This window comes from Symphalangus syndactylus, chromosome 22 (genome assembly GCF_028878055.3).
Source record: "Symphalangus syndactylus isolate Jambi chromosome 22, NHGRI_mSymSyn1-v2.1_pri, whole genome shotgun sequence".
NCBI classification, from domain to species: Eukaryota; Metazoa; Chordata; class Mammalia; order Primates; family Hylobatidae; genus Symphalangus; species Symphalangus syndactylus.
In genome coordinates this window covers 50886595-50899166 of record NC_072444.2, presented here as the reverse complement: position 1 = coordinate 50899166, position 12572 = coordinate 50886595, and the positions used below count along the sequence as shown (strand labels likewise).

Below are 12572 nucleotides of genomic sequence, written 5' to 3'. Positions count from 1 at the left end.
TCCTATTCCTATTGACTAACTGTGCTCCCCTCCCACTCCCCAACCATCCAGGCTCTCTGCTGCCAGTGACTGCTGTCAACGTGGTGGAAACCAGTGGAACACAAGGGCCTTGCCCCCACCCCAGACCGCACATAGAAACTACACTGACTTTGTTCATGAGCACAATGTGAAGAATGCAGGAATCCGTCATGATGTTCATTTTCCTGGCCATACAGCCATGACTGAGATATGAGTGTTGAGCCTCTTAGGCATTGGGACTCTTTGTCATGCAAGTTGATGGTATACATTATCTGGTGTTTATAAAGGATTGATCACATTAGGAGTATTTGGGAGAATTTACAGTGAGTCACTAGTTGTTTGGTGCTGTTTGTAATTGAATTCTTCCATGAAAGGGACAAGGAATCGAAGAAGCCATATACCATCAATGATAATGACAAATGTTTTGTGTTGAAAAGAGTGTGTATACCATTGTGATTTTGGAAGAGTTTTCAGATCTTAGTTGTTCACACATCACCAGACTATATCTCAGGAGAAGGTTTGTGTTTGTGAACAAGGTGCCCATTATTCCCCCACCACATGCCATCCAAAGAGATCGAGGTTAAAAGAATCAGACACACTAAAAACACACTGGAAGCATGTCCAGGCATAATATATCAGCCTTTTGAGATATTTATTAAAAACTTGTTCTTATACACTATTTTAATATGTCTAAAGTGACACATGCCTTAATTTAAGTGCCTAAGATTTTAATTAATGTAATTTTTAATTACAAACACTTTTACTTTTTAATAAACACAAATATTTTAACTTACCAAAAGATTTAGAGATCACATTAATAATGTGGCTCATATATAGAGAAATCTGAATGGTTACTTTTGAATGGTTAACTGATTAACATTCAGTTAACATAACAGTTAACCAGTGGTTAACTGAATGGTTACATTACTACTGAATGGTTATATAAAATGAAAAACGTATTTACTTTGTCTTTTCATTTTACTGGCTTTTCTCTTTCATCTCATACACCTGACAGATTACGCAGGTTTGCAATAGTCTCATAATCTGATCCTGTATAACCTTTAAAATAAAATTCTGAAGCCAAAACCATATGATTTTTAGATTGTATTACTATTTTTGATCCTTCCTGAACTTTAGAATTTCAAGCTCCTTGATTTAATTAATAGAAGTGAATTAGCTGGAAAAAAGTCCATTTCTGATAGGAAAACATGTTAAGGGAATCATTTATTCTGTCTTTTTTTAGTTTTCTTTTACATTTTAGAAAAATTTTCAAACTTTTAAACTATGTACATAGAAATTTACAGATTTTTATATTTCGAAGAGTTTATAATGCTTCAAGATAATGAAGCTTCATTATAAACAGCTTAACTCATTTAATGCATCCTGCTTACATCGAGGTTGGTTTTATATCTCAAATCCTTCCTGCCAGACAAAGATTAAGGTTTCAGAGGGCTTAATACTGGACTATTGGTTTAATACTGAATGGTTGGTTGCAGTTTGTCCATAGAAGACCTAAATAAGCAGAACTGACTAATATTTAAAGAATGAAATTTGTAGGCAGGTTTCAATCTGAGTTCAGTATAATTATGTGTAAGAGATGGCCACTCAAAGTATTTAGCACATCTTCTAAATATAAATAGATCTGTTATCTTAAAGAGCCCAGCTCCCACCTCTATAAGCCCATCATAGTTTAGCAAGCTTAAAAATGGCCACTAATATATGGCCCTTATAGTTGTTTTACACTTTACATAGCTCAGATGATAATTGCTAAGTATTGTCATTGCTGATTTTTTTTCTTAAAAGAGAGGAATTTGGATTATAACATTTTAAGCACAGAAGCTCTGGGTTGTGCCATTCAAGAAAAGATTTCATGGGTATGTATATCATTAAAAAAAAGTACTGTTTCTATAGTAAAAACCAAAGAGGCACAATGAAGTTGTAAGGTTTGACCTCACTCACTTTAAAATTATTCTTAATCTGCAGGACAGATGCTCATATAATGCCCCATATATATCTTAGCAGATTGTAATTGAAGAGTAAGATCTTCAGTTCATAATTGAAAGTGGCCATTTCTATATTTATAATTTGAGTTAATCAGTACTGTTACATTTAAAGGAAGATTCAGATCATGGTTTTTCTTTTGTTGAAAACCTTGTAAAGAATTGATTTGCGAATTCCTGATGAGAGAAACTGGATTGGAGGGGTGTTAGGGATGGAGGCAGCGATACGGGTGAGGAAAATAAAGGGCTAAGGCTGGATGGTAGTAAAATTAAACTTGTCTATTTTATAGAAGTTCCCATATGCTTCAGAATTTCATATCAAATATTGCAAATACTTGTTCTTTTTACTGATATTTGCAAGATGGATATATATGTTGTTTCCAGAGCTATCAGGTATTTATAAGTAGCTCAACCTAAATTAAATAAATTGTCACCAACCTATTTACACTCTACATTTTATTATGCCTGAAGAGTCAGTGATGATAAATTCGGAATTAGAGAAGTAACAATCTCCAGAAGCACCTTACTGGGTCACCATCCTTTTGATCAAAGGGTGTCATCAGCACAGAACTTAAGTATTATGTCATTTAATTTACAGTGCTTCAGCTAATTTTATTTAACATAATTAATTTAACATCTTGAATTAGGTTGGTTATAGTTTGACTGTTTTTACAGTCAAGGAAACTTGTAGAAACACAGCAAAGCTAGTGACCTTCACACTTTCATGCATGAACATAAATGAGCTCATAAGATCATTGTCTCTTTTTGTTGCATTTCAAAGGCGTTTACCTATCTTGGAGTAAGACCTAACGTTTCTGACCTTGATAGGATAATCATAGATAATATACTTTTAAATGAATTTGCAGAGAAAAATAAATTTTATTTGTCCTACTATGTGTATAATATGTCTGTTTTGAAAAGCACCTAGTATACAAACACTAATAGTGTAATACCAGTATAATTCAAATCATCTTTGTTTTTTTGGAGGGGAGTTTATTTAAAGTGTTGGCCAAAAAAATGTTATTTATAACACTTGGTTGGATCTTTTCTTAAAAATTTCTTTTTGTTGTTGTTCACTGTTCAAAAGATACATCGCCAGGTTGGATCTTTTTATTCACCAGTGTAAACTGAACAAGTGTGAAGGTGGTTGTCCCCTATTAGTGCATCGTGCCCCAGTGGTGGGAGATATAGTTGTTTGAGCCATGGTACTGTCTTTGGTCAGGGCACACTCTTCATTTTGAAACCATAGTTCATTGCTTTGAGAGGCTGTTATTTTAGTGTTAGTCTTTGAATATTGGTTTGAAAATATTACAGTTACTATTTTTTATGGTTGGTATTAGGACTTATGGATTTGCTAAAACAAAATCATCTTGTCTCAGTAACATTTTATCTCTTTCCCACCACATTCTTCCTTCCTGAATTTTAATATGTGTTATACCACATCATCAGTTACATCTTGCTTTCCAGGATTGTTGTGAATGCTTGTATGTGAGATGCTTTTACATAAGGGCTAGGATTTGGAGATACTTCTGTGGTGGGGAAACAACTTTCTCTCCTTCATTCTCCATGCCGGCCTCTTCCCCTACTCCCATGTATAAAATGTGATTTGTCAGATCCTTTCTAGATATTATGAATCATGTGGATTTAGATACGGTAGTCTTCCTCTACCTCCCTTTTGCAGAACATAAAAATTTCTCATCCTTTGTTCATAAAATTTTTTACTTTAGTCACATGAAAACATTGTGAGAACGGAATCTTGTTCTGTTAACGTTAACCTTGGTGGTGTAGAAATTAGGACATGAAGCATGTCACTTTCAGTGTAAAATATGTCAAGGAGCTTCATTTCTTTCATCAATTCTCGACAATTGCTAACGTAGTAATACACTTTAGTTGCTTTGAGCACTTTGAGCTGGTGAGAAGGGAAATACATAGTGTCTTTGTTAAAGAATGAGTGAAGAGAAGAGAAAATGTTAAAATAAATTAGTGAAAGGAAAATAACTTTGGCTTTTTTATTGTTGTTTTTATACTGAAGTAGAAAAACAATTGTTACTGTTCTTCCTGAAGGAATTGTTCTCACAATTTTATTATTATTAGATAATTACCTAAGCTTCTGTGTTACAAGCTGTGGCCTCAGTTCTAGGTGGTGGTGCTTGAGTGAATATTTTACATTTTGTTCCTGACAGCTGGCCAGCATTGTGTTTATATTGGCATGGAAAAGAGATATCTGATTCAGAGAACAACATTTTCCAGGGATTGTGACTGAAGACTTCCTTAATGGTGTAATAATGTACCTCCTCATAAAAACAGGTTCGACAGCTGTAGCTCATTTTTTGTTGTTGAAGGAAGTTTCATTTGTTTTGTTTTTAACTACTTTTAATAAAGAATTGAGATCCAATGTATGATTAAGATTTGTAAGAAATTGCAGATTCCTTAATAAATCTCACATCTACAGATATGACTAATCATTGATAATAAATGCAAGGTATTTTAAATTGTTAGGGGTAGAGTTAAAAATGAAAAATAAGAGGTTATGATAATAGGAAAATGATTGCTAGCTTGATTTACCTTGTGGAACTAGTTAGAGGAGTATTCAGATAAATTGTGGAAAACATTAGAGGATGCAAAATACCATTGGAATTTATACCCATTAACAGAGAAGAGTTTCTTATTGTAAAACTGTATTTGTAGCCCTGCCAATAGCTTCAGGAATTACTTAATTATAAACTCTGTAGAAGTTTGGAGATAAGATCTGTGTTTAATAACTTGCATTAAATCTTTTTGGGGATATCATCAGCAAAACTCTTGGATAATTAGAAAGACCTGGGAAGATTGGGTTCTCTGGAATATCTAGGTTATCACTTTGAAATTTCACAATCATGTTGGAGTAATAACATTAAAATATTTGAGTAGTAAAGGCATTGAATATCAGTCGGAGTCATCCACATTTGGTAAGGAGGCCTGAGGCATTTGTTGCAGTGAAAGATTTCAGGAGTCTTGTGTTGATATCTCTTTTTTTGATTCATCTCATTTGTTGAACACCTACCAGAGTACCTCACTGGGTCTTCTTTATACACAGCCACTTATAATTATGCCTTTCCACATACCTTTGAATTTCTTGACCCTCTTCCTGTTGTACACATCTGGTTAAATCCAACTCTGTATACTCTGCATATAGATGGTGAATGTGAAATACACACAGAATTTTTGAATGGTCTTTAAATTTTGACCACTAAGCCCAAGTGAGCCTTCAATGCTCCCTGGTACCATATTACATTTCCTTAATCTATTTGTTCTCCTACAATGCTGGGCTGACTTTCTCCTCTTTCAAACCACTTCCTCCCTTCCTACTTTTTGTTCTCAGCTAATAACCTTGCTTCCTACTTTATTGAAAACATAAGCAATCAGAAGAGGTCTTCTCTATACTCCCACCATTTTATCAGTGAACTTACCTGCTTTTGGGAATTTGTTCCTTGCTTTCCCTGCTGTTACTCTAGGTGAACCATCCATATTCTAAGGCCCAGGTCCTCACAAGTCATTTAGATCCTCACCTCAAGTTACTCAAGACCATCATTTGAGCAATCCTCCCTTTTGTTCTACTGTATCACTTTTCCCTTTCTACTGAAGTATTCTTATCAGAACAAAAACTTCCTAAGATAGCTCACATCATTTAAAAAAGAACTATCCCTTGAATCTACCTCTTTTGGCTTTTCCTCCATTTTCTTGTTTCACTGGTAGCAAAACTGTTTGCTTTGTAAGAATTGTCTATACTTACTATCTCTTCTTTCTCTTAATCTCTTGAACCCATTCTAATCAAACATTGTCCCTGACACAAAGGACTGGGTATGATTGTGCAGATTGTATACTGTACAAGAGTGCCACATTTAGGAGAATGATGTTCACATAATTTATGACAGTGATTTTCCAGCAGATGGCACTAAGTGTCTTGTTCCAAAAAGATGAGTGTATTTGACAGTTTGCAAGAGATGGAAGTGTCTTTTAAGAGGAGCATTGTTTTAATCCATATAAAGGCTCTGCCTTGAGCTAATAGTGTTATGCTACTACTCCACCAAAATAGCTTTATTAGATCACAAATGACCTCCATATTTCTAATCCCACAGTCCATCTTTTAGTCAGCTTAATTAGCATTCAGAACAGTCGCTCACTTCTTCACGAAATTGTCATCACCTAGCTTAGAGATATCACTATTTTTTATTGTCTTCTAACCTCCCTTCTAACACGCCACTGTCTTCTAACAAGCCATTGTTTTTAATCCCCTTTGCTAATGCCTACTTATCTCTCCAGCCCCTAAACTCTGTTTAAGGAGCTTTTCTGTAACAATTCATTCCCTTTGTAATATCATCCAGCATTATGGTTTTAAATGCTGTCTGTACACACTGGCAGTTTCTCAGTTTGTATCATCAACTTGGACTTTTAAATTTCCACACTTACATATCCAGCTGCCTGACATCTCTACTTAGGCATCTAATATAGGCATCTCATTTTTAAAATTCTTTATTTTGAGATAATGTTCAGCTTACAGAACAGTTTCAGGGATAGTACAGAAATTCCCACACCCTCCTGCCCTACCTTCCCCTGATTTTTTTTTTTTTTTTGGAGACCAAGTCTCGCTCTGTTGCCGAGGCTGGAGTGCAATGACACAATCTCTGCTTACTGGGTTTCAGCAATTCTCCAGCCTCAGCTTCCCGAGTAGCTGAACTACAGGAGTGCGCCACCATGCCCAGCTAATTTTTGTATTTTTTAATAGAAACGGGGTTTCACCATGTTGGCCAGGCTGATCTCGAACTCCTGACCTCAGGTGATCCTGATCCGCCCGCCTTGGCCTCCCAAAGTGCTGGGATTACAGGTGTGAGCCACTGCTCCCGGCCCCCTGTTGTTAACATTCCCGGCCCCCTGTTGTTGACATTGGTACAATACCACAAACTAAACTGGACCTTACTCAGGTGTCACTAGTCTTTCCACAAATTTTCCAGGATCTGACCCGAGATCCCATGTTACATAGTCCCCTTCAGCCTGTGACAGCCATTCCATGTTTTTCATGGTTGGCCAGATGCCTTGTAGAATGTTCCTTGATTTGGGTTTGTGTGGTATTTTCGCATAATTAGTTTGAGGCCGCAGATTTGGGAGAAAATACTGTAGAGGTGATATTGGCATCCCGAATTTAATATGTTCAAAATTGGACAACATCTATCTCCTGACCCCTGCAGTTTTTCCCATCTTTGTGGTTTTTGTAGCTTCGTAAGCGGCAGTTCTCTTTTTCGTGTTGCTAAGCATGTCTTGGGCTCTACTCTAGACCTACTGAATCAGAAACACTGGAAGTGAGGTCCAGCAATCTGTTTCACATGCCCTGCTGGAGATTCTGATGCATACTGAAGTTTGAGAAGCACTGACTTAGACCAGAGCACCTTATAGTCATCTTGACTCCTCTTTGTCTCATACTCCAGATGTCTTTCAGAATCAGTAAATTCTGTCAGTTCTATCTTCAAAATGTATCGAGGTCTACTGCTTGTTACCATCTTTACTGCTCCCATCCTGTTTCCATTTGTTGTCAGCCCTGCCCTCTTACCTGGCCTCCTAGCCATTGCCTTTCTCCTCTGCTGTCTAGTACTCCTTTCAGCAGCTGTAGTGATAACAGCAGATCATGTCATTTCTCTGCTTACACCTGCCTGTGTCCTTGTCTCAGAGTAAAACCTCAGATCCTCACATTGATAGAAACATGCTTTTTCCTCCCTTTATCTTCTGTCAATCCTGACCTTGCTTACATCCAAAGACTCATCTTCTTATACTGCTCAAACATACCAAGCATGTTCTCTCAGGATCTTTGTACTTTTACTGCTTCCTGAGTATTCCTCCCTTCAATCTCTTATGGTTCATTCCGGCACTATCAGGTTTCTTACTGGAGAAGCCTTTCCTGACCACTCTGAAATAATCATGTTCGCCGCCCTCTGCCCAGTCTTTTTATTTCCTGTCTGCCTTACCCTGTGTTATTTTTTCTCACTCCTTTCATCTTAGTATGTGTTTGTTTGTCCTCTCTATACAGACAGTCCCTTATGATGATTCTTAGGATTTTTCAGCTTTATGATGGGTCTGTCAGAGTATTGAGTGCATTTTTGACTTACAATGGGTTTCTCAGGACATAACCCTATTGGGTAAGTCAGAGGTATCTGTGTTTTTCAACAGAATGTACGCTCCATTAAGGGAGAGCATTTATTTTGTTTCCTTCTGTATCCTCAGACATTCCATATATATTATTTGATTGAATGAATGAATACCAAGCATGTCTTGGCACACCTGGTGATGCAGAAATAGTCAAAATACTGTTCTTGGCTTCAAGAAATTTATACTCAAATTGTGGAGATAAACAGTTTTACAAATAACTGATAAAGGGCTAAATCCAGCAAGCAAGAAGAGTAGAAGTGGTTGAAGTTAAGAAGCCTTCTTGGCATTTGCATCAGGTTTCCAGTGAAAAAGAATGAGGAGCTTTGAATGGATAAATCATTATGGGCCCAGGGACCTATAGGAAAAGAAAATTCTAAAGTAGCTAAGTGCAAGGTGTAGTCCAAGAATGATGAATCAGGTTTGAGTAAAGAGTATAGAATTTATGGGAAGGCATAGTGATAATAATAGCTAATACTTGAGTGCTTCTGTGCCAGACATTGTTCTGGAGGTACAGCAGTAAGTATTCACTCTAGCAAAGCATCCTCATTTAATCCTTATGAGGATCTATAAGGTATTCAGGCTAGTGAAGAAATGAAGGCACAGAACAATGAGGCTGGGCTTCAAACTCAGACAGCTTAGTCCTAGAACCCAGCCTTGGCTACTGTACTGCCTCCATAACTCTGTAAAGGTTGTTGGGGTCCAGATTGTAGAGAGTAAAAAGGAGTGTGATAATAATTCTATTTTAGGAGGCAGTGTGAAGAATGAATTCCAATTGGTGGAAGACCGGATTGTATTATAAAAATATGCTGCCTCCATTCTACATAATTGTTAAAGAATCAGGTCAGTTTTCATGTACTGTTACTAGAGGACATCAGTGACACATTGTTGAGTTTAAAACTTAAGTTGTTAAGTGTCTGAGGTTTGTTCCCATTTTTGTAAAAGCAACCAAATCATGTGTATATTAGTAAGTGCGCACACACACACACACACGCACACACACACAAGAACCTAACTAGATAAATAGGCTTTCAGAGAAGGGGGGTGAGGGTGACATTGCTTTTCTTAGCTATCATTCACAACTTTAACAATAAATTATTCCAAAGTATGGAAGGAGACAAGAAAAACTGCTTCATTTTACACAGGTAAGTGTCCATGAAAAGTAAGGAAATAGGTAGAAGAAAGAATGTCTTTACATATTTCTTTATACATTCTTTAGAGATGGATATGAACTAAGACATTACCAAAGCCACAGATTAAAAATATTATGTGTAACTACATTCAAAAAAATTTAAGTGTATAATTTAGTGGGTTTAGTTTATTCACAAAGGTGTACAACCATCACCACTATTTAATTCTGTAACATTTTTATCCCCAAAAGAAACCTCTTTCCTATTAGCAGTTACTATCAATTATTCCTTCCTCCTAGCCCCTGGCAAACACTAATTTATTTTGTATTTCTATAGATTTGCCCATTCTGGAAATTTCCTAAAAGTAGAATCATACAATGGGTGTTCTTTTGTGTCTGACTTTCACTTAGTGTGGTGTTTTCAAGGTCATCCATTTTAGCATGTATCAGTACTTGATTCCTTTTAATGGCTTAATAATATTCCTTTGTATGATGCCCAATGTTTTATTTATCCATTGTCAGTTGATAGATATTTGAATTTCTGCTTTTTGTGAATAATGCTATGAACATTCAAGTGTAGGTTTTTGTATGAACATGTGTTCTCAATTGTCATGGTTATATCCGTAGGAGTGAAATTATTGGGTCATATAGTAACTCTATTTTTAACACGTTGAGGAACTGCCAAATTGTTTTTCAGAGTGGCCACACCATGTGGGTTCCAGTTTTTCCACATCTTCACCAACACTTACTGTTACCTGTCTTTTTTATTACAGGCATCCTAGTTGTGAAGTAGTGTATTGTGGAGCTGGATGATGTTGGTTGGTATATTTTGATCTGCTTACTGACTTTTTGCTTATCTTCTTTAGAGAAGTATCTACAGACAGTTTCCAACTTAATGGCTTGACTTAAGAGTTTTCAACTTATGATGGTGTGAAACTGTTGTAATTTTGACATAATGTTGAAATTTGAATTTTGATCTTTTCCTGGGCTGTAATATGTGGTACATAAGATATTGAACACTTTGTTTAAAAATAGGCCTTGTGTTAGATGATTTTGTCAAACTGCAGGCTAATGTTAAGTGTTCTGAGCACAGTTAATGTAGGCTCGGGTAAGCTATAATGTTCTGTAGGTTTGCTGTATTAAGTGCATTTTCAATTTACATTATCAGGATGTAACCTCATCATCAGTTGAAGAACGCCTGTATTTCATTCTTTGCCCATTAAAAAAATTTGGTTATTTGTCCTTTTATTATTGAATTGTGAGAGTTCTTTATATATTTAAGATATAAGTCCATTAGCAGATACATACTTTTGAAAAATTTTTTATTCTCTGCAGTACGGTCTGTTTTGGAGAATGTTCCGTTTGTACTTGAGATGAATGTATATTCTGTTGGTGGAGCATTCTGTATATGCCTGCTCAGTCTTTGGTTTATAATACTTTTCATCTTCTATTTATTTATTGATAAGAAGATAAACTTATCTAGTTTTTCTGCTCGTAAAGTGAAAGAACTATTGTTGTCTATCTCAAAACTTCTGATTTAGCTTTATGTATTTGGGGACTCTGGTTTTAGTTACATGTATGTTTATAATTGTAATATTTTCTTGATGATTTTCCTTTTGTCATTATAAAATGTCCATCTTTGTCTTTAGCAACAATTTTTATCTTATAGTTTCTTTTGCTTGATGTTAGTATAGCCACTTCATCCCTTTTTTGTTAGTGTTTGGATGGCATATTTTTTCCTTTTTATTTCAGTCTTTCTGTGTGTTAGAATCTAAAGTGTATCCCTTGTAGACAGCATACAGTTGGATCATGTTTTTTAATTCATTTGCCAATCTCTGTCTTTTAATTGGACAGTTTAACATTTACATTCAGTGTACTTACTGATAAGGAAGGCCTTATGTCATTTCATTTGTTTCTGTATGTCATGTCTTTTTTTGTTTCTCACTTCTTCCATTACTGCCTTTTGTGTTAAGTAGATATGTTCTGGTGTACCATTTCAGTTCTTTTTTTCTTTCTCTTACTATTTTATTTATTAGTTTTTTGAGACGGAGTCTCACTCTGTCACCCAGCCTTGAGTGCAGTGGCACGATCTCGGCTCATTGCAACCTCCACCTCCCGGGTTCAAGTGATTCTCCTGCCTTAGGCTCCTGAGTAGCTGGGATTTCAGGTGCCTGCCACCATGCCTGGCTAATTTTTTTTTTTTTAATTTTCAGTAGAGACGGGGTTTCACCACGTTGGTCAGGCTGGTCTCGAACTCCTGACCTCATGATCCGCCCGCCTTGGCCTCCCAAAATGCTGGAATTACAGACATGAGCCACCGCGCCTGGCCCTCTCTAACTATTTTAAAACATTGTTTTCTTAGTGGTTACCCTGGAGATTACAATTAACATTTTATGTTATGTTGTGATTTGATGTTATGTGATGTGTTGTGTTATGTTATGTTATATTATGGTATGTTATTTTTCGAGACAAGAGTCTTGCATTGTCACCCAGGCTGGAGTACAGTGGCACGATCTCAACTCATTGCAACCTCTGCCTCCCAGGTTCAGGCGATTCTCATACCTCATCCTTCTAAGTAGCTGGGATTATAGGAATGCACCACCACACTCAGCTAATTTTTTGCATTTTTAGTAGAGACAGGGTTTTGCCATGTTGGTCATTGCTGGTCTTGAACTTCTGGCCTCAAGTGACCTGCCCGCCTCAGCCTTCCAAAGTGCTGGGATTACAGGTATGAGCCATACTGCCCAGCCTACTATTAACATTTTAATTTAAAACAATCTAGTTTGGATTAATACCAATTTAAGGTCAGTAGTACATGTAAACTTTGCTTCTATAGAGCTTTGTCTCCCACTTTGTGCTGTTTTTCTCATACAAACTATGTGCATTGTATGCCCATCAACATAGATTTAAAATTTAGAAGAAACATTTTTCCAGTATTCTCATCATTTCATCCAGCTTTCACAATGATTCTGCAGTGTGCTTTCCTTTTCCTATATGACTGAAGGAGGTAATTGAGTCTTCTGCACCATTCTGGTTCTTACCCTCATTTAGGAAGATTAGGAAAAGCCTTATACTGGAAACTTGAAAATAATGTTTCTTGCCAAAAGAAGGACAATTTTCTTAAAAGTAATGATGAATGGTGTTTTGTTTTGTTTTTTGAGATAGGGTCTTGCTCTCTCTTCCAGGCTGGACTGCAGTGGTTTGATCATGGCTCACTGCAGCCTCAATCTCCTAGGCTCAAGTAATCTCAC

The 12572-nt window shown here is 36.4% G+C and overlaps 1 protein-coding gene across 6 annotated transcripts in view; it reads left to right on the top strand.

Moving 5' to 3' along the window:
- Positions 1-12572, top strand: part of EPB41L5 (erythrocyte membrane protein band 4.1 like 5) — a 174966-nt gene that overhangs the window by 89331 nt on the left and 73063 nt on the right. The window contains exon 17 of one of the 6 annotated variants that reach the window (XM_063631302.1): positions 52-1107. The exons of the other annotated variants lie outside the window; for them this stretch is intronic. Within the exon in view, the coding sequence (XP_063487372.1) occupies positions 52-232 (181 nt within the window). The 3' untranslated portion in view covers positions 233-1107. Of the gene's footprint in view, positions 1-51; positions 1108-12572 lie in introns of those variants that run through there. 6 annotated transcript variants of the gene reach the window in all.